We start from the raw sequence: 24730 nt of genomic DNA on the forward strand, positions 1-24730 counted from the left end.
AGGGAGATGTCAAAGTCAATGCAATTTTTTAAAATGGAACTACGTATTTTCATTATTATCAGTTTATTGTGTTTTTCAAGGCAAATTCAACCATGTTTATAATATTTGTTTTTCATTCATAACACTGTCCAATAAATTTGAACTTTTTTAGCGTTTTGTAATAGTCACTAGATGATCCTTATAGAGCTTCTTGCCCTAAATACGAATTCGAAAATCAAAGTGCTGGGTCACCCTCAGTTTTCGAAAAACATGGGTTTTTGTCAAAACGGTCGAATTTTTTAAAGAAACAAGTATTACGTGAGGATTTCGAAAAATTTTGCATATCATTAAATGTTTGTAAATGATGATTAAAGTTTAAAAATGGGTAGATGCGCGTACTTTGTACACAATACTGTTACATTTTTACGAAAAGTGGGTTGGCTAGCACGAATTTGCTACGCACCATTGGATTCTGCAGACATTTCAGAAGAAGATAACCTCTGCAGAAAGCGTGAGAACGGTTTTCTTTTCGGACAGGTTAAGAAAATCTCCGTGAAGAGCACGTGCACTGAGCTTTAGCGCCACATTGCCATCGCTCGCCGGCCACAGCACGTCAAGGTCGTGATTACGCGTTGTATAGATTTGGACCCCGGTTACTTCTTATATGTATATATATATATATATATATATATATATATATATATATATATATACATATAAGAAGTAACCGGGGTCCAAATCTATACAACGCGTAATCATATATATATATATATATATATATAATGTTTAATTTTGTTATAAATTTTTATAATAATTATGAAACAGTTTTTCACAATCATTCTGCTTTAAATAATTTAGTGTTAAATATGTGAATATAATTATGAAAATACGTGGTTCCATTTAAAGAAATTGCATTGACTTTGAAATGCCCCTAAATAATAATGTAAAAAACATCGGAACAACTTACTAAATGTTTTCCATTAGGTCGAACAACCTTTTATCTAAAACATTTTTTCGTATATTGAATCATTACGGAAATATTCGTGTGTACACGCATGACTGAAGCATGAAACGAACATACTGTGTAATCGAGATTTAAACTACAATTAAGCCTTATATGCATGCTACTCCATTTGCCTCAAATAGTCCCAATATTTTTCTCATTTTTGGTAATATGATACTGTAACAAGTAGCTTAATATCGTACCAACATTCTTTCATAACATTTTGCAAGGTTGTTAAAATTTTCATCAAAAAATAATAATGAAATAAAATAATGAAAATAATAATGATTTCAATTCCTTTTAATTTCTTTGTTGAGAAGGAAAATGTTATAGTTACAAAAATGTTTAGGTCAAGATCATACTTTTGGAAATGTCAAAATCATTGTTATCTTTTTTTCTCTTTTTCTGTGAGGTCATACAATTTTAATTACATTATATTGTACCTGAGATTATGACTCGAATTCAAGAACGCAGTGAAATATTACTTTCGTCTACATACCTATTAAAATTTAGTGTCCAAACGAATTTCGGTGTTATGCTATTTTAATGGATTACATACTGGTTTATGTATATAAAACCTCAATTATTCTTAGTTACACTTAGGTACAAATATTTAAAGTAAAGTGCTCAGGAAACTTTGAGTGTTTCTTGCATAGATATATTATACAATTCGTTTTTATATTTCTTGTTTTAACATAGAGGCTTAACTAACGTGGCAGGAACACATATACTATTTTATTATCAAATAAAGCTGTATAATTCGTATTTTTAAGATTGTATTATATATGAAATACATTTTATATCGTACAGTTCATATGTACATAATTATACAGCGGCATGTAGTTATTATTTCCGTTAACGGTATGTTTTTAATTAAAATCTGTTATTTTATTTTTCATATTGTACGAATTGTTATACACATCGAGTTTAACTTTTCTTAAAATTCGTGACCTGTTATAAAATCATAAATTGATTCTACATTTGACAGAAGCTTCTGATTACGGTATTGTTTTTAACCATTCATTGATCACCTCTCAGGTTCTCATCAGAGTTATTAGCATTACTCACTATTATTATTATTACTCATTAAAGTTAGATTTCAATTGTACGCTCTGTTTACCGCTGTAGCCTACATTGCGTAGACGTTTACTTACACGCGAGCTCCAATCAGAAATAAGTACACTGCTTGCAAATGGCTATTGTAGTCTATGCTTACCATTCCATTGTTATTCTAAAACAAATGCTTAGAAGAGAATGTACTCGAATTTTCGTTTATTCTTCTCACGATATTCATTTTCCCAAACTGTTAATGTTACACAATTCGAAACCGTTTTAAATGTTCTACTGTATTGACAGAATATTCATTTTTATCCTTATATTTGCTTCTCGCAATTGTTAGTAATTAATTTGTGGGGTTTGAGTTCCGTATAAGAAGGCCGTCAACAAAACTGGAATGTTAGAGTTAACTGTTTCGATAACTACACAGCCAACATAAACATTAATCGTCTAGCAGAACATTATTAAGTTTGTTATGTATCTAGCGGCACGGTGGTTGGTAAGGGTAGCGAGAATGCTCTTACCGTAATGACGTTTCATGAAAATTTATAGAAGTATATTGTCTCTGTTGGTATTACTATTATTAATAATACTATTTATATACATTATTACTATTATCATTATTTTATTACTATCATTATATTACCGTTATTTTAAAATTTAATATATTTAATATTTTAGAATTTTAATTCATTAAATATAGGTACAGTATAATATGATATAATAGAAACAAGAAAAACTCCAACAACTGTTATAAGAATGATGTGTTACGTGTTTTATATAAGAATCAATATTATAAATATATGAAACCTCAAAAATACTCTTAATTGTAACAAAATTAGACCAAATTGTGTTCAAATTGCGTACAACTTTCATAATCAGAAAATTATTAAGATCATTTATATTAAATATATTTAAATCAAGATAGTGAACCGCATATTTAACGAACGAATATTTAGTTTAATTAATTTTAGTCACATATCCCCAAAACTATTTGGAAGTTATTTAAAATTTTTTGTTTATATATTGCAAAATAAAAACGTTTGAATTTTATGAAAAAATATACAAAAGACACGAAAAATGTTTTAAATAATATATATCTGTATCCACATTCAAGTGATATGATAACTTGCACGTACTTTAAGAAATATGAAAGTTAACTTTCTGCTAAACTAAAGTTTCTTAATGATCACGGTTCTTTTAAAGAGATTCTATGAAGCGAATTTGTAATAGTTAACGTATTCAATTAGTGATGAAAATGATGAATGCTAATAATGTACAAACACAAGTATGATATAATACATATTTCCAGTAATGTATATGTTTCAAGGAACAATGGTTTGCAAAATTACATAGCTCGAAACACATCGTTGCTTGTGCTTTATGGTTAAAGTCCTAATTGGAATCGACGGATACGACTCGTAACTGCACAGCTCCTCGTGATAAGTATCATAGTTACAATTGGCTAAACAGATATATTATTCCGACTGAAACTTTGTGAATTCCACGGAGAGGGGTGGGGGTGAATTGTGTTTGTCAATGGTACAGGTGTGATGGAAATACCGTGTAACTTCCTTGTGTCGTGTAATATCGTTATACTGCAAAATGCCGTAATTAAATTTAATCGCGTGACCCTTGCCGTCGGTATAATTTAAAACGTCCTGCAGTCTCATTGCAAATAATGCGTTGCGGGCGTATGTAAATGACTCTTTGTGCGAATATGTATTTACTTACCATTAAAACCACTCCAACATACCCATAACGCCATTAAGAACAACATATTTTTCACTTAAAAGAATATATTTTAGGCAAAAGCGGAATTGCTGTTTTTCGTACTTATTTTATATTTTTTATCTTGGTTTTATATGAAATGTAATATGGGATTAATAAATATAATTTGAAAAATATAGTAACGAAAACACAGTAAATGAAGTACAAGTTTATTTATTACATAGGAGGAATGTGTTGAAACCAGAGTAAAATTATGCAGACCCTGCAGACCAAAAAATTTAAATCACTTGTCGACTGTTAATAAATTAGAATTACGTGCTGAACTTTTTTAAAATTCATAATTAATATTTTAAGAAACATTTACTGGAGATCTGAATTTGTATAAGTTAATCCAGTTATTTATAGTTACACAAGTTTGATGACGTTGCAAATCTATTTCTGTTTCGATTAATTCTTATAGTAATTTCCCATATCTTGCTGCAAAGTATGTACAAGGAGATGGCTGTGAAATCGTTCGACAGTTGGTTCAATCCTCAATATTTCTTCAAAACATTTTTTCGCCGAAGACAAGCAGCAATTCGATTTCCTGATGAAACATCGATGACACCTTTTACAGCTAACGCAAAGAGAAATTATATTAAACCTACAGTACTAGTTTCGATAAAGTTTTCAATATTTGATTTCAATATTTCACGTGTTCTTATGTTATGCAAAATTTAATGTTGAATATCAATTGTTATAACTGTCCTGAATTGGAACAAGTTACGACTGGGAATCACCTCTCAAATGTCAGGGATTAAAAGTATGAGTTGGCATCTCATAATTATTATTTTCAATTACAATCATATTGCACTTATTATTTTCGCTTATTGTGAATATTGCAAATACCTATTACCAAAGGTCTATTTGTTTTCACAAGTAACTGGGTGTAAATATTCTGGACATGATACCTTCGTGAACTGAAAAGAATCATTGAATAATACATACCTATAAATTATTAAATTGACGACATTAATTTTAGCAAAGATAATGTTTTTATTATTATTTGAATTCTAAATAAGTATTCATTAATTTGTTCTCCAAATACTATATCGTATAATTCCTAAATTCTTATTGTAATATGTTATATATTGATATTATTTAAAAAATTGTAATTATTTGTTTCATAGGTATGTACATACTAATTCTTATTGAGAGAAATTTGTATGGGTACTTTTAATCGTTAACTGGAAAAAACTAATTGATTTATCAACTATATTGCCCACTAAGTTTAGCCCATTAAACTGTATGAAGTTATTATATTTACGACTTACAAAACTTATTTCTATTATATTTTATTATTATAATATTTTTGGATTAGAGTATTATATAAGTTGGCATGTTTCAATGTGTGTAACCCATAATTTCTGTATCAATTTAACCTCTAATAGTATTCATTGCATGGATTGAAAATATGATCATTGCCCTCATTAGTTATGTTCATAAGTGATATTTACACGCGTGTATCATTAATTTTTTAATTAATATTATTGATACGTTTATCGATTTGTTACATTCCTTTAAAATTTTAATGCATATTCAGTGATTAACTTCTTTGATACGTATGTTTGGTATGTTTAATTCAAATTTTTCGTTTCATTGTATCGAAAACGTTATTATTTCATTCAATTTCTGGAACACTGACTATTTTCAAAAGAAACATCACTGTACAGTAGTCTTCATTGATTTGTACATTCACTGTATGTACATAAATACAACGTTACAAAACGTGGAGCAATTTTTTCCGTAGCTTCAGAAGAATGCAAAGGATGTTGAAACTTTATCCTTTGTTTTAATTGAAACGAATGCGGTGGAAAGGAAACTTCTCTTGTTCGAAAACCAGTTCAGTGAATTTTGAATTAATAAAATGTTTGATATTATACACTTTTTATTGTTTTTTTCTTAATTCAATCTATGTCTATTTATTTATTCTCAAATAAAATTTTGATAATTTCTTTTCTTTTATGAAAACATGATGTGTTAAAAATGTTTGATAGTATTTATTAACATTAAAGGCAGTTTTAATTGAAATTAAACCTTTATGAGACTGCTAATAAAGAAAGTAGGCTTCTATTTAATTTACACATTTTAATATTAACTTCTTCAAAGATGAATTTGTTAGAGATAGTTAACCATAATTTTAGTTTCTTATTAGTTGTAATAGTTATATTAGTTCATCCATGTGCTTGAAGAAGTTAATTCGCATAAAATCATGTTAAAGTAAGAGGTAGCTTTACTTTTTGTACGAAAATTACAGTAGATTAATAATCTTACATTATTAGCTTCATACTTTTAATCAATAAATTCAATTGTCATTTTAGTTTATACGTACATTTATTACAATTGTACACAAAAGGATAGATTCAGTATCAATAAAGTATTAATAAATTAGTAAGCAATATTCCTTTTATCATTAGAAAACTCTGAACAACTTTTGAATAATTTAAAAATAATGGTACTTAAAATATATAATGACATCATAATAACACAGATATAAACAAATTATAAATATCGTCGTCATTGTTTAATTTCACATATTTTTTAAATTGAAAATAGAATGCATTGAAATGTATATTGAATTTTATTAAATAAGGGTTATTAAATATTACCTATTATGGAATAAGTATTCTCTAATTTGTTTGTATATCAAAGGTAACCCCCAATACCACTGTGAATACATGGGTTACACGAAATCACGAGTAGCACAATAAAAAATTGAATTGCTAAATTACATTAATTACACCAATAATTACATAATATGGTACTGAAATTGCATCTTTTGACCATGAAACGAAATCATTACATTTGTATGGCCTTTTGTGTCATGGTTTTACATAACACAGAACTAATTAAGCATGTCATTCGAGAATTGACTGCACTTTATATTTCCACTTGTTTTAAGATCCTGACGATCCCTTGAAGTTTTCATGGTTTATTTATTAATCGTTCATATCAAATTCTGGAATAATTATAAAATGATAAAATATTACTAACATTTAGAAATGTTAATGTTATTATATTATTCATCTCAGATGTACACATACAGAATGATTTTGGTAAAGAATTCTCTTATCAGCCTATAAGAAGTTCAAAGATTATTTTCAGTGGCTTTATAAGATTAAAGCAAACAAATTATGTTGGATGTTATAATTTGTGTTTTAGGTTACCTATTTTGTCGTGAAGAGTGACAGAAACGAGGGATTGGACTATTTCGAGATCAACAAAGACACCGGCGAGATCTTCACCAAGGTAGTGTTCGATCGTGAGAAGCAAGGTGCGTACGCGTTGGAAGTTGAGGCCCGAGACGGAGCACCATCGGCGCGACCCAATAGCAACGGACAACCGAATTCAGGTATGAAAATTATTGACTTTCCTTTAAATCCATTATACGAGGCTTTACTTGACTTGTCTACATTAGTGAAAAATCCATTCGAATACAAATTGTCGGACCATTAGTCCATCGAAAATAATACACCATTATATCTTTTTCGAGACTCGTGTCTCTTTTCCTTCAAACCTTGATTTTATCTGGAAGGTGAATCTCAATATCTGGAAGGTGAAACCTCAGTGTATAAAGAGTGGTTAGAGATTACATTTCGCTGTTCAAATGGAAAACTATACAGTTGGACAAAGAATAATATGATACTACATATTACTGACAATGACTCATACATATATATCCTTGAATTGATAACAAAGTATCTTTTACAATTTCCAATTATTAATAATTTAGAAACAGTTGAGGTGGTTACAGTAAGTCCAAAAAGATAATGATTACAGTTAATAACCTGTGATCGAATAAAAATTGCATTTCAATCGTTAGGTAATTGTAATATCTAATCACATTACATTTTACACAATTCTAAATATATTTCGCCCAATTCTCGCTAAATTGTGGTATTATAAAAATTTCTTGAATGTTAAAATTCTTGAAAATCTTCAGTGATTCTTTAACTTATATAAGAAAATAGTGCCTTTAAATATGAATCCCGCATGCACACACATTTAAAACAGTCTGAAAAAGAGAAATCCATTTATAAGCAAGTTAGTGAAGTTATATATAGAGACACAAACCGTCAGTGTTCTTCGAAAATGTAACGTGTCATTAAATATAATGCATAAGGAAATTAATTGAATCGTGAATATTGAACATTTTTATCAAATCCTCGCCTATCGTTCTTTTAGACGCACCCCAAATTTAAGAAATGTAGTATAAGTTCGCGATATGAACACATTTATATGTGTGTAGATTCTTATAACATCAAATTTCCGAGCGTAACAACGAAAGCTTTCCTCGATGGAAGGCATGGTAAAGAAAAATCCCTTGAGCAGCAGTATGAACCAGAATTAAGGCAATGTAATAAAGCTTCTTCTGTTTCATTGTGAATTACCATTAATCGTCCGTAGACAGCTTCATCGAGTGGTATTTTTTTCAATATACTTTAAAATACCTTGGAAAAGTGCATGCTTGGAACTCCTTCAAACACTGATTTTGGATTTTATTGCCATTTACGGGTTTCGACCGTGACAAAAATGATTAAAATTTATCGAAAAATTTGCTAAGATCAGCTGAGAACTGATTGCGAAGGAAAAATCGAAATTGGATATTTGAGAAGATGGTCCTAACTATCGAAGCTATCTGAGTACATAATAGGAAATAGTAAATGGTATTCAGATATCGGACTGATACACGTGATCGCCCGATGCGAACTTTATTCGAAGCGTGTGGGGATACGTAAAGCTGTAGCTTAGAGACTTAGAGATAGACTGGTTAAAAATAATTAATTGGTTATATCATTGGTGGAATATTATAAATTAGTGCATGACATTCTCAAAAATGTATAATAATTTGTTGTAAGCAATAATAGACGTATGGCGATGTACATATCTGTATAAACATGTATATAGTAAAAGAAAAGTCAAGGTATCTGATTTCATTAGAATTTTCATGATATCCACATCCAGATGTTTTTACTAAATAAACTGTAATAGTTGTATTTTCTTGTGTCAAAGTTAGACCGAAGATGAAGACAATTTTTTCAGCTGAGTTTCTTTACTAATTTGAAAGAAGATATATAATAAGAGAAATAAAGAAAAATATTTTATAAAATGTGTTTAGCAAATATCAGTAAGATTATAAAATTAACGTTCATGGTTTAATAGTATTGTTACACAGAATAGAAGTGCTATAATTTCAGATATGAAATATTTAAAGTGCATCCGGCGTGAAATTATTGAACGAAGAATTCAAACGTGTCTAGAGATGTTGAGAAACCTTTTCTATAAAAAGAATACACCATGGTATTGAAGATTGAAGTTTCATAGCAATTACCTTCCAAAACTTAATGTATAAATTTGTTTTTAATAAAGTTATTAAACGTTTAATATATCTAAAAATTATGAAAATTCGAAGAATTTTTAAAATTTCAGGTATTTTCATTGTTTGACCTTCGTATTTAAAGTTTACTTTTTTATTTTAGTAAAAAAAGTCGTGTAAAAATTTTGAGAATCTCATTGTAAGCGAAGTGCTTCTATTTTCAGTAGTGGAGTTAGTTATGCAAAATAAATTTCAGTTTGACGTTAGAATTTTAATAATTTACTAGTAGAAAGGTATCTTCACTATTTTAATTAATTAAAGAGTTCACCAGGAAAGGATACTATTGTGTTAATGCCAATTTTAATGAGTTTTTGCAAGTTGATATTACATGCGTCTATAATGAAATATTTTAATAATAATTAAAATTACGCAGCTTCTTATGTAGCTTAGTGTTAAGCGAAATCCATGTAAATGTGGTTCGAGAGGCGACAGAAGTGATTGGATTGTAATCCGAATGTCCCAGACCAATTTCTCATTTCTTGAGAATATCTTCTTTTGTTTTTTATGTTTCAACATAGTGTAGGGGTAAATGTTTTTACATGGTAATTATTATACATACATTTAAAACAAATGTCAGCTTATCTTCATTGTGATGAGCGCGTTTTACAATCAGCGACGACCTTTTCAAGTGTTTTTCAGGATCAACAACAAGCACCAATGTATTCTACAACGGTATGCATTCTGTGCTGCCAAATTAAATACAATTTATATAATTAAATAATTAAATATAATTAAATTTTATCTCGCGAAATATTTTATAATGTTAATCAAGTGGTTTTCCTAGACGATTTAAGGAAAAGACAGTGTACACATGACAAGTGATCATGTATTATAATTGTATATACGATAATTACTACACACAATTATGCAAGTAAAACATAAAAAACAGAAAGAATATTTTCTCAAGGAATAGGAATCGATCCATCCTAGGACCTTCGAATTACAATCCAATTACTTCCGTCGCCTCTCTAACCACATTTACATGGACTTTGCTTAAGATTGCATTATATAAGAAAGTACGTAATTTCAATTATATTAACATGTTGACTGCTACGAAGAAGTGCAGTATTTTATATATCACTTATCCTTTCATAGAAACGATAAAAAGGAATAATTATCGATTATTTGGCAACAGTTTTTAGGTTTCATTACCATACAGTTATTCAAGCTATTGAATGTTTTTATTCGACGTCAATTGTCTTACGAAATGTAATTATTTTCAAGTAATTTGGGAGCTCCGGTCATCGGTGGCCACCGTGGTGGTCAACGTGTTTTAATATCTCCCGAGTTAGCAAGTAACTACGCCTGATATATAACATATTTGATAATAAATGCATGTACTATCAATTTTCAAAAACTCATTAAAATCGGTGTCGTCCTCTATCAAAGTGATTGCTGTACAAGTTTTTGTTACAAAGTTATATAAATTCGACATACCAATTATTTTTCATGGAGCGTTTGAACAGCTTCACGAACCATTATTTATGAAACATTTTTCATACTATTTTATTAGATGTTTTAATATTGTAACATTTCGAACAACAGTTTTTATTATTTTTACATATACAGTATACTGAATGCTATTTCAACGCGTGGATCGCCATGTACGTGTGCCTGTCGGGTCGAAAATTTGATCGTTTTTACATTTGCTAATGTGAACGTTTCATCGATTGGGAATCTGATCAACGCAACTTTCTCAATTTCCACTGGAGAATTTCTTCAGCAGAACTTTTCGTTGAATTTCAAATGGACCCACAATCCTAGAAACATTTGAACTTCTTTGATTAAAAAAATAGCATTACTGTTTCTTACTATTGTCTGTAATTTTATCTAAAGTGTACATTTTTTGTTACTTTCGAACCATTTTGAGTGTAAAAGAGTGTTGCCATGTTTCAAAAACTCTTTCAAAGTGAAATATTAATATTAATTTTTCGATGACAAATTTCATTACATTGTCTCCATTATAATTACTAAAAAATATTGCTGAACAATTTTCTTACGATTTCATAATTTCTATCTGTATATTCAGTTATATTTAAATATCAAACAGCGTGTCATATCGCTTTATTTTCTTCAGATCATGAGTCGACGAAGGTTATCGAATATTCGGAACTTTTCATATTGTGCATAGTGATGTTATAAAATTCGAAACGCTACTGTAAATTTACATTTCGAAAACTAATTTTTAGAAGCAAGAGTAAAATACATATATTTTTCCTCTAATAATATTTTCGGGGTACTTTATACAACTACGAAAAATAAAAGTTGAATTTCAATAATCTAAACTTCCTTAATGTTTCTGTTTTGTTTACAATATTGCGTTAAACATTGAAATCCTTCAATGTAGTGAATATTCGATAGTATACAGAATATAATAAAACCCATTTATGTATTATGAAATCCATTTTACAGCAACATAAAGCTGAACCAAATCGATTCAATCTGTCGTAAATAAACGGCACTGTTTCCCTGACCTGTTTTAGAATTCTGCTCCCGATCGTAAATTTATCGGTCCGCCGTAATACAGAATTCAGTTCCTTCGGTGTCGTTGTACTTTGCCGGTCTACGTAGAATTTTCAATTGCGCATTGATGTTTGCGGGGCAAATTGCACAGCACCTGTGCTTAAGGAGCGGGCCAATTGGTCACGATTTCCTAATTCTTCTTGGAAAATAACATTTATATATGATTCGCGGTGTAAACTAATTGTTCACTGTTTCTCGTTAAACTGGACGTGTATATAATTTTGAAGTTGTAATCCAACGGGAGTTACGTGTGCCACTAATTCGTGTAGCGGAAACTAAACTACATGATTTTGAGTCTAATTAAATTTATAATGCAAAATACACCAAAATGATTGTTAGTGAAATTTTAACGCTGAGCGTCGAAGAGAAGATTTTTTCATGAGGATATGGAATAGAAAACGTAGGAATACTATCTAATCGTAGTGTAATAATTATTTTATTCTGTTTTGTACAGTTCAATGCTTTATATACCCATGAAGTCTATTGTATAATTCTATATGATCCGTAGATTTCGTTTTTCTAATTAACTGTTAAAAGAAAAAGATACAATTTCATTTATATATTTATTTATTTATTCATTCATTATCTTAAAAAAATACATGTTATTTTTTAAGCATTTTATTTCAGAGATAAAGGTGATACTCCTTTTGTTTATTTATTTAGTGATTTCATGAATAAAATGTTACTCCAATCTTTGCTTGTTAGGTTGCACTTTTATAAATCTTACAAGAAGTTGCATACCACACCCATAAAAAGGATAATGTTATCTGTTAAAATGAAGTAGAAATAATCTAAGTACACAATTTAAATAGAAATGAACTTAATGAAATACAGATACTCCTGCTGCAAATCGTAAGACAATTTCGTTTTTCTGTTACGTAATAATGACCAAATAATTATAAAAGTGATATAAATATACCAATAACCATGAAAATCAAATTCTTTTACAAATCGTTGATATTATTTTCATAATTGAATCAATTATTTACTCCATTCAAGTTTAGAAACATTGTGAAAAATATTTGCTCTAACTCGCTTGACTTTAATCCTCTTGATAATTCCTAAAAAGTATATAATTCACAAAATTCGTGGTGTTAATGATTTTCCGCGTGATCGCTTTTTCATTCAGTGTCCAACCGTTTCGATTAATTTTTCAGCTTTATCAACATTTTGCATTCCCTTTGACATAACCGCTAAAATTCTGATCAATATTTCTGGTAAAATTAACGTATTGAAATATTAAATCGCTTTAGCAAGTTAATTTAGAATTCTCCGCGTTTATCGTTTTACGCCGTTTAAGCTATCACAGAAAATTGTATTCTTCGTCGGAAAACTGTATTAATGTTCAACGAGCACAAAAATGTACAAAAAGATCGCAACTACAATTTAGAGGCATGTGCAGAAAACGTGGATAGTACTATTTCCTAAAATGTAATAAATTCTGTATTTGAATGACAGAAATATGTTCAATTTAATTCGACATTGGAAATGTGTTTTGTTTTGTTTATCATTTTCCTTTGTTATCTTCATCTTTCTTGCAACTGAAGAATTATACATATATTTAAAAAAAATGCAGAAATTATAAAATTTTTAGTTAACTTAACAGAGAATTATAAATGTAATAACGTTATCTTACTTTATTTTAATTAAATATATTTAGAAAGTATAGTATACGTTATTTTACCTAAACCACAATAAATTTGAACATATTAAAATTCGCACGAGAAATATAGTCTACTATTCATTGGTATGCTCTTTAACAATAATATTATACTATAATTTCTAGAATACATTTCATCCTTATATTGTTTAAATATTATTCATGTATCTAAAAGTAATTCTTTATTTCACAATTGTCGTTTCATTTCATTAAATCGGGGTAAAAAAAATGTCTTATTCTAGCAAAAGTCCTTTCCCTTTCATTTGATATTGATTTCTTTTATTAATTTTTAATTTAAACATGCAAGATGTATCATTTCATTGTTCATTATGTATACAATATGAAAATTACAATATAAGAATTTAATTCGTGCATGTATATATACCTCATAGTTGCATCTACATGTGATGGTCGTTTTTTGTTTTTTAAATACTACATTCAATATTTCTTCCATTTCGTTGAAGTATGAAACGTTATTTAAATAAAATATTCTATAAAGTATTTTTTTCTTTTATAGTCGTAAATACCCTATCAATTTTTGCGTGGAAACGTTAGTATAAAATTTCAAGAGACCGAAACGTTCTGTATAAAGAATGAAAGTAATGTACACATATGTACATGAATTTTACTTTATACATTTATGTGACATTAAGTGTATCACGTCGTGATACGCAGAGCGTTCGAAGTATGTTATATGTAAGTCAGTTTCGGACAACGTGTCGTTTTTCTTTTACAAGAACGGTAAATTTGTAGGGTACGTTGATCAGCTTGAACATGCGCAACATTTTGCCGTATTGCGCGTTTTATTCATCCTCATATGGCGGAAGTGCGTCATGGGAGGATCCCCTGAGAAATTAGTAAAATTAATTGCTATAACCGAGTGTTGTTACAACGAGAATGAAATAATCAATAAATTAAAGCTGGTTTTGTTCCAAAGAACTACATTATACGAAGGATACGACCAAGAATGTGTAAAGCAATATTCTTTATCTATTAATACGTTAATGCCACCGGTCACCCCCAACCAAATCGAATTACTATAATTCACTCAATTAAACGATGATTATTTGGAAACGTTTCTATATTATAAATAATACTATCTAATGCGGTGAGATCCAGCTAGATGAACGTGCGATAATAATAATGCAATTCAATCAAATGATTTAATATTACATTTTTTCCATTTTGAGTATTTTGCTCTATGAAATCGTGCGGCATTTAACGTGTTAATGAATGTGATTCACTGTAAGTTTTAAATAATGTTATAAACCAGACATTGTTGTTTGATATGGCAAATGATAAATTCACTTGTCGCAAATAATTATTGTCATTCATTTTTTTCAATTTCATTTAAAGTGTAACAAGTAGTTAAAGTGTTGCACTCGTGATATTGATTATATTTACTATATTAGTGAGCAACAAGTTTCTTTTTCCATCATTGTCAGTAGGTCAGTACCCCAATTCGTTCGCAGTTCTGTATTCCTGCTTAATCAAAATGGGTTTTCAGGAAGTTTTGTAATATCGTTATTGAAATCTAAGTATTTGCGAGTACCTATACGATTGATTGTCTTACAATTAGTTAGAATTTCGAGTATGAAATTGTTAGAACCATGTTTAAACACTGACTGTTCTTCTACAATACGTAGAATGTGCAATGCTTTAAATAAATTCTGTTTAAATACTTTGTGCTATTAGATGCCTACCATATTTAGATATATGTAATTTTCAAAACAAATATAATTAATGAGATCGTACAATGGAATCAGATTGCTTCCAAACCAAATGCTACGATCTGATTATTCGTCAATCACAAATGTACGAAATATAATAGAATTATGTATCAACTTAATATTATTAACAATAATTGTTTATACGTGTAACTTCAAAAATAATAAGCCTTACTTCCAAGAGTGATGCTTTACTGTTTTCTGAAATAATAGTTTTGATTTTATGCAGTCTTAATAAGAATAGTACAACAGCATGTGACAAGAATACACCGTCAAACAAATAATCGACAGAAGTTAAAACTCATTCAATTTCTGACTTTGTACGCCAAACGCAACGAGAATTTAGAGAGAACAACCTTCGAAGCGTTACAACTTTCCTTTGAGTTCGTACTGTAAGCGGATTGCAAAGTGCAGAAAACTGCAGTTAATTTGCGATTCCCTCTGCCTGTTATCCTTGTTACCGAATTCCTGTGGTTCCGTGTTCTCATTCTTTCTCATTGTTTTTGCTCGCTTGATAATCCCTTCAAAGCAACGCGAAACACTCACTAAACCGCACGGATCTTGTTTTTGAAATTTGAACAACTTATCACCATGTTTTCACGCATCATGCTCGAACGGGAGTAACAAAAATATTTTAACATTGAATCAAGATTATTTCAGCGAATTTATCTTTTTAATTTCGTTACGAATTATTCAACCGCTATTCATTTTGTTCGTGCTGAATTACTAGACTTTGGATTGTTACCCTCCTGTATAGAATATTATTAAATGAAATTGAGCTATATAAACTGTACCAAACTTTTATTACAATTTTTATATATTATATATAAATATTCTTTTTTATTTGAGAGAAAAGTTGGTTAACACGTTCGATCCCATCGTAGTACATTTGTGACGTCAAAACTTTTGTATCTAGCGTAAAGAAAATTAAATTACTTTCATGTGTGTTTGTATCTAAAGTTGTAACGCATAATATAAGATGTAGAAAGTTCGCGTGACTTTTTTCTTGAATTTTATTCGTGTTTCATAAAGATGCTTTACTGGATTTAATAAAATATTGTATCTATGAATATTACTAGTAAAACAAACGCTGGTCGCGAACATATTAACGAATGAAATGTACGTGATATTATACGTGATGTTTGTAACTTCGGTTGTTGGATGAAATAATGATTAGTTGTTCGAGCCATTGATTTACACGAAAAATTGAGGAAAACAGGATACTGATAAACTTCTCATGTGTACTAAATGAAATTATAACGTAAAGCAATCTTCGCATTTTTTAAAATAAATTTATGATTTCTTAGAACACCTATCAACCAATATTAATACATTTAAACTTTCCAATTGCTACAAAATTTAAATGTCTTTATTAAGCAACTACAATTAGTGATGTTCCGGAATACATAAATACATAAATATTCAGGGTATTCTTAAATTATGGCGCACAAATGAAAGGGCATGTAGAACTCATTAAGCTGAGTAAAAAACTTTAATGAATATGCGTTGAAATTCCAACGGTGTACGAGATAAAAATATGTTTTGCTGCAACAAAAACGTACTGCCACTGAATTGAAAACACCGTATTATTTCAAAACATATGAGTGATATAAGCAAATATGTTAGACAAAAGTTACAGGGTGTCAACTGCTACATATCGCGATGGCAGGTGTTTGACCGTAAGGTGACCCTGAAACGTCCTGCAAAACTTACATCAGAAGTCTTAAATAGAACTTTATAGTTTCTAAATGCCAGCTATATTTTGTAGCTGGCATTTAGACGTTTTCATTACTTTCATTGCGGACACCGTTAGGATTTCGACCTATGTTTACTAAGGTTCGTTTTGTCCATTTAGTGAGTTGTATATGTCCTTTCATTTGTGCGTCATAGTTTAAGAATGTCCTGTATGATTTTTTAAGAATACATGTATGTTGACTTAAATTGTCGTGTGATTTTAATACCCCTTGCATCAACAACGATATTAATCAAAACTTATAATACTGTTAATTCCAAGAAAATGATACCTTAAAATTATAAATAAGAGAACGAACTAATCATCAGATGTTCCTAATTCATCAAGTTGAAAACAGAACCTTCTTTAGTAACAGTCGAGACAAGAGAAATAAATTTGACGCTTTTGGAACTTATGAAAGTTTTTGATACCCCAAAGTAGACGGTACTGAAATATTCGGCCCTTCACCAGTTTTCAGAGCTGCAAAACTCTTTGTTCAAGCCCATGGAGTATGAATATTATCAAACTTTATAAATAGCCATCACACACAGATGAAAAGTATTTGAAAGCACCTACTTGTAGACTAACGCCAAAATTAAATATTAAATAGAACAGATATGGCAGTAACTTTAAGTGCACTGATAATAAGTAATGTTTTTAAGCCTTAGCTATAAATAATAAATACAATTATATATATTATATTTCTACCATATATTTCCAAAAATATATCATACGATGACAAAAGTGTTTATTGAAATCATTAAAAGAATGTTCAATGGAAATTCTACATGACAACTGGTTGAATTATGTTTAGTTGTGTTAGGTTTTCATTCGTTCATCTTATAATGTGTAAGATTAAAGGTTTAGAAAAAAAGGTATTGTCGGTTAATGAATAAGACAAATTTTTATTCTCACTTAAATGAACGACTAAAAAATTTTATTATTTCTTTTTCTCAGTATAAATATTGTAAAAATAAAAATAACTTTCTACTCGTTCCTATTAAGGGATTAAAAACAGTGGAAATTTTTTATTTAGTTCCAGCCCTTGATAATTTCATTATGAATCAGACGTGCCAGTAATCAGTAAAATCGGTTCGTTAATATTTCAGTTGAAAAGGCTTGGATACAACCTGTATCATGATAGTAATTGAAATTTCTAATGTGGAATTAATTTTATGATCTTTTTGATATTTTTTCAATAATCCTTTGTCTACAAACTGAAATTATACAAGAGTAGCGGGAAGCGTTCGTTTGCTCCACTTCACCCCATGTAAAAAGATTGGTAATACACCCATCCTTTGTTTGTTGCGCCTTTATCAAAAGATTATTAGTTTTAAAAACCTTATTTTCTACGTTTTCCTGAACAATGATGAGTTATTGATACCAAGTCAATTACTGGTGACTTTACCTTATGATTCTTAAGCCAATGTCATTCTTCATCACATTACATTTTGTCGAATTTTGTTTTGTGCACAGTCTTTATTATGCCATTCAACTAATAACGATTACTCAGCAAAATACAAAAAATAAACACTAACTCCAGTTATTTAATCGAGCATCGCGAGTGAATAGTTTGCCGTAACCCTGAGTCATTTTAGCTTGTAGATAGCCGGCGAAATTCTCATTTTCGTAGAATAATCTTATCTTCGTCCCGTTTACATACAAATGAAGGATGTTCAACTGTATGGCTTCTGTACTTATCATAGGTTAAAAAGGTTTGAACCCTTCATTGGAAATTCCTAGCACGTGGTGGTTTTAATTATATTTTTACTTCATAAAATTTGAAAAATTCAGGCTTTCGTTATAGTTTTATCTGTTTGAACCTAAGTATTTATCTGTTGACCAACATCTAACAGTTTTTATGGTAGAAAATATGTACAGCCACGAAAAATCTAATTTTAAGCAACTTGTCGGGACCATGCACCAATTGTCGAGACCATGCGGACAAAGATAATGCTGAAGATTATTATAATATTTCATTTTCGTGTGACTGTTTCATACATATTTAATTTCTTTTCTGTCAAGCTATTCGCAATGGTTATACATGTATGTAATCTTTTCAGGACCGTTTTGATCAATACATTTGTATTTCTTTTGGTCTTTTTTCATTGTATTTTTGTGATTCGTATTGTTGTGTATCTTCATGATCCATATTTAGTTATTTTTTATTTTTATAAAATTTTGTTTAAAAAATTGTTAAAAATGATAAGCTACAAGTTTTAATCAAAATTGATACAATTATACTTAATTTAAACTTAATAAACCAATTTATGAAGGAAATTGAAATGTTCAATGTCATGTACTATAAACATTTCTGTAAAAATTTATATTTGTGTAAATACTGCAGTATGCTTATTAAATTTATAGAAAAGGATTACAATTCTGCTGCGATACTAAATCACTTTTCTCTGAAAAATTAAAAAACTATACAGAATTCTTACAAATACTTCATTCATAAAAGAATCATATTTTAACAGCTTGTAAATAATAATAATTTTGGACCTAAAATATGGAAAATCTCGTTAAACGAATTTTACTTGTAAGTAGAAAACACACTGACTGATGATATAATTTAATACCTGAAAAAATTTTATCAATCGTTTTTTATCAATTTATACAAACTGGTGTGTGCACACGCCTTTGCGAAGCTGTTCCGATCCGTAATAAATTCCAGATCCATTCGCGTAACGTTAGTAGCAGCCATAACAAATTCCATTTTTGACCACGAAAAGCGAAAATCGACCTACAAAAGTTCCCCAGTAACGTGAAATTCGTTGGAAAACTCGAACTGTCGACAACAACGTTTAGTAGATTCACATAAATTTCACGAGCGCTGAAGAAAAAGTTTTCAGCCTCCATTTTGCTATGAATTTTTCACATTAGCGACTTTAATCGATTGGCGCTATAAACCTTCTCACCCAAATGAAACAAAGGTGAAAAGAAAATTCTGTTCCTCGTATTTGAAAACTTGAACGTTTAATTAGTACCTCCAATTAAGAATATTAATACAAATTCACAATGTTTGATACACAAATAGTCATTGTTATCCAATTATGTTTGCACAGATAGAAAGATTTCTGAACCGTCGAAATATTTTCCCAAGTTCGTAAAAGGAAAACTATTCCATTGAATGCTTTCCGATTTTAAATGATTACATTAATTTATTGTATATAATTATTTATTTATACGAAAATCATTTTATTCAAAACGTTCTTCTTTTCATCTGAGTTCTAATCTTTATATTCCCAGGTGAATTATTTCTATAATTTCAAAAGTTAAACGTCTTGTTACGATCATGAGAAGATATTTATTTAAAAGCTTTTCTATCTACCATTAAGTTATAGACCCGACTTCGTACGATTAAATCAGAGTTATCAAACGCAAGCCGAGCGTAGAACTAGCATTAGAGAAAGGCTTGCCTCTAAAACATAGCCTTAAGTCGTGTGGCGTCGCGTGAAAACCGCAAAATGATTCGAGCAGGCGTGACTTTCGGTAAACTTAATGGAGAGCAAGATTCGAGTGTGGATACCGTAGCAGGTTAACCGTATTTATTGGAATACTGCTGCGAGTGGACGATCTGGTCTCGTTACATTATGAAGAGCGAAATGCGGTTAGAATTCGGGTTGAGTTTCTATTGCTTCGTGCGTTTCTCGAGACCCTTAGAGGGTTTGCAGCCGCTTAATTAATTAACAAACACCGTCACTGGTTTAGCCTGTATTTTCCGACTTTCATTATGTTTTCCTTCGCAATAGCTAATCCCCGTTGTTGTAGTTTCCTCAAATGTTGACGAACCTTTTCATAGAGAATACTAAAGAAATAAAATATTGTTTATAATCGTTTCGATTACATTATCTGTTTCGACGAGTGGTATTGGTAGAATGTTATCTTCGAATTTATTCTGAAGTCAGCAAATTAAAAATAAATACTTAAATACATTCTGAATTTTATATTTTTCTGCTTTATCTGAATTGAATATTTAGAGCAAAGTATGTATTCCTATATATATTTAAATTTTATAAATAATATATATATATATATATATTTATATTTATAAAATTCATTTTATAAATTGTAATGTGCTATAATAAATTCAAGAGAACAATCACGAAAAACACTAAAAAATTACATTACAATTTACAAAACCTACCAAAATTCTATATGTTAAGATAAGGATCATATAATTTAATTAAAATTGAATTTAATATAAATTTCAAATACTCATGCAATAGAATTACAAACGTTAATAGATTTCTTTACAACATTTCTGCTGTTTTTCTATTTACTAACACTGTATCACTTAATTTTCTTCTCAACAGTAATACATAGACGAACATAACTCCGATAATATTTGTTATATTCATGTTGCATGTAGTACATTTATTACATAGTTAATTGCGGAAATATTGATAGATACGAAATATATTACATGGTCTTTAAACATTTCTTTCATAATCAATAACATTAATTATCCTTATTTACTAATTTCGTTTCATTATTATAAACTGAAGGACGGTGTATTTATATTAGGTATTCCATTAAATCGTACCACTGTTTAAAATAATTTTGACCATTGAGATTACAGTTATTAATTTACACGCTACGTATGTTCCATTGTCTTTGGACTGTGAATTACTCGATTTCCTGACTTTACATTGCAAACGTATAAATAAATTTGAAATACCAGTTGGACAGATTTAATTAAAATGCTCTCGGATATATCGGTGCGGTATTTTATTTTGCGTCCCGCGATAAGATCTAGATTTTAGATGCTTTTATTAAAGTCACGGACACATGACACTATTCTTTGCTTCAAAGATGTATAGGTGTTATGATAAATCGTCGAGATAATCCTTTGGTCGCAGCTGACAATGAATCATAAATTCAGCGCAGGGCAAAAAATGGTAATGTCTAGCTACATCTGTATAAGCATTTCTTGACTGACGAAGTAGGTAAAATAAGAATACAACGGAAAATGGTAAAACAATCCCTTTTGTGTTGAACATTTTTCATTTCGGTTGGATAATTAAGAGACAGACAAATTGTTCCATTGACTTCGTTTAACAAATGAAATAATAAGTACAAAAAATGTACAATTCTTCTAGTAATATATTTATTCATTCTGTTTGTTTGTTAGTTTCTGTACTCTAGAAAGTAAAATGTGAGTAAAATAAATAAAAAATGAACTTGTGTTATTCACATACTGATTACCTTTTGATAGAAACATATTGACATAGGAGACACTTACATTGAAAAATAATGAAACAATATTATGAATAAAATTCACGTTATTCCTTGTTCTGATATATTAATGTATTTTTCTTTATTTTAATGTTGTGTGGAATTTTTAAAGTATTTTTTAGTCTCGGGTACATTTTTAAAAATGAATTTCGAGTTATCGATATCGAATAGAAACCATTTTCCGTATAAAGGGATTTAGTATATTCAAGATAATACAAAAGCTATTAAAAATATTATTGTAACATTTATTTTACTATTTTCCGTATAGATGAGTGTACAACAAATTCAAAAATTTCCGCTATCCAACGCAGTTTATTGACCAACTCGTATTTTATATTTCAATACAAAATGAACAACTTTATAGATTTTTGTAGACTGAATTCGAATCTATAAACTGTTTTTCTTTGTTATATGTAAAACACGGTGGGATAGTTATTGATTCTAAACGATGACCAGTATTTAACGTTATTCTCGAGAGTACAAAGTTTAGTTAAAGGGAGCGTTAAACGATCGTTGGTGTTAAGGTTCTCTGGCGATTTCTACCGCCTTAGAAAACTTTTTTTTAATATCTTCCCAATTAAAAATAAAATCTGCGTTACAGCTTTCTTTAATAGTCTGCATTTTCATAATTAATGCTTTGCCATAGATCCTCATTTTTAAAATTTAAACTACGAAGTATCCGTAAAAAGTGATACATCACGATTCTTTTGCTGAATTTAGGGATTATTTGAATGTATTTAAATTTTTATAATGCTATCAGGATATATACAGTTTTATTTGGAAATGTCTACAGAACCATTTTCTGCGCACAACGTTAGCATGGCTTTTAAAGCTAAATTTCTCGAATATCGTGCGTGATGGGGAAAACGGCTTTTAGATTTACATTAAGCTCACGAACTATTATTTGTACAATTGTAGAACGTGTAAAAAAGATTAAAACTTTTTGAACTGTTCTATCAGATTTAAAGATCAGATATAAGATATAAAGTAGCATTGGACTGGATTGTTAAACATACAATTGTAAGTACATTAAAATTCGCCAATCGATTCATGTGATGGACGATTTGTGATTATTCACGGAATCTGTTATGAAAATATTAAACTGTTTATCCCATGGTTTCCGGCCACTGCCCGTTATGACAGTAAAATGAATCGAATGTGGTCTGAAACTGAATAAATTTAAACTGAAATTTTTTAGTAGGCATTGAAATATGGAAATTTCGTATCAAACTTTGAACTCAGTTCTGTTACCCATCACTTAAATTTCAGACAATATGAAGTGAAATTCGTAAATCTATTTTTAAAAATTGAGAATCCTTCAAATTATAGGTAAATGTTTGTTTTTATAAATGTGTATAGAACTATTTTAAAATATGTTTGTTGAAAATTGTTTGCAGTGTTGTATTATATATGGTGTAAATATGTATGTATATATATATGTATATATATATATATTTAAATATTATTAAAAAATATATCGTATTTTAAAGTATTGAACGTTTCAAATTTAAATTGCAACATACCCGCCATTGATATTATTATAAGAAAAACTTTATATTTATTTATGAATTCAAGTATACTTATAATTTCTTAAAAAAATTCTTATTAAAAAATTTTCAAAAACCATTTTAAGTAATTTCAGTCTTTTAGATTCTAGATGAGAAAGGAAGTTAAGATCATAGAATAAAGTCTCCTCACTTGAGACTTCGTTTGAGTGTAATCAAGAAGAAGCTATTCTGTGCGTAAGAATAAGCTTTTTTCCTGTAATTTCAAACTGAATTCTCAGAAATATACATTCTAAAAATGTACCTTGAATTGTTGTAATTAACACAATTTAAATCATATCTTCTATTAAAGTAATGAATAACAAGCTGCAGAAACCAGTTGAATTCTGAGAACGTATCATATTAAGATTAAATAGTATTTAAATTTTTCAGTATCTACTTTTATGCTTGTTTCAATTAAAAAAGATAATTGAACTATATATTTTATACATTTTATACATTATTCTTAAGAATTTTATATACTTTAATCAGCGTTTTATTTTATACAAATCCTAATAGCACTGTTAATGGAATATACAAATTTCAACTTCATTTAATTTTTTTACAAATTATTACGTAACAATGTACATCTCCTCAAATTTTCACCCAGTAATATTAGTAGTAATAATTAAAATACACGAACGGATATGTGAAAAGAAAATACCCGTAATAAAAGACAATAATAATAATGATAATAATTGAAGTTATTATTTTATTCATTCTAACGTATTGTAATGTTCAAGAGACGGTAAATTAAATATATCGAAACGAATATGAATTTAATGAAAGCAGGGAGGTTATTCATTGGTGTACTTAACACGCATAAGAACCTCTTCTTTCCTAATTAAGCTCTCTCGTATACGAAGAAATGTATTTCCTATCGAGTATTCCGGCTGTATTAATTAAACTCGGGCTCAGCGGGCACGGGATAGTAATAACGTCTTTTGATGCGGTGAATTCTAATCGTATGAATGTTATATCGGTTTCATGCAAATGGAGTTTGAAAGTTTTAAGGTGGGCGTGCGTCGACGCGAAGGAGGGTACCGAGAATTGCGGCTAAGTGGAAACTATCTCTCTCTCCTCGAAGACAAGTGTTAAATTGCAATTATGTTAAATCGCGC

General features: G+C 29.3%; 1 protein-coding gene across 3 annotated transcripts in view; it reads left to right on the forward strand.

The window, feature by feature from the left end:
• Positions 1–24730, forward strand: part of LOC116424766 (neural-cadherin) — a 446688-nt gene that overhangs the window by 118829 nt on the left and 303129 nt on the right. For all 3 annotated transcript variants that reach the window (XM_076367977.1, XM_076367978.1, XM_076367979.1), the window contains one exon: positions 6971–7160. In XM_076367977.1, coding sequence (XP_076224092.1) covers positions 6971–7160 — 190 coding nt within the window. The remainder of the gene's footprint in view (positions 1–6970; positions 7161–24730) is intronic.

Source organism: Nomia melanderi, chromosome 5, assembly GCF_051020985.1.
Source record: "Nomia melanderi isolate GNS246 chromosome 5, iyNomMela1, whole genome shotgun sequence".
Taxonomy (NCBI): Eukaryota; Metazoa; Arthropoda; class Insecta; order Hymenoptera; family Halictidae; genus Nomia; species Nomia melanderi.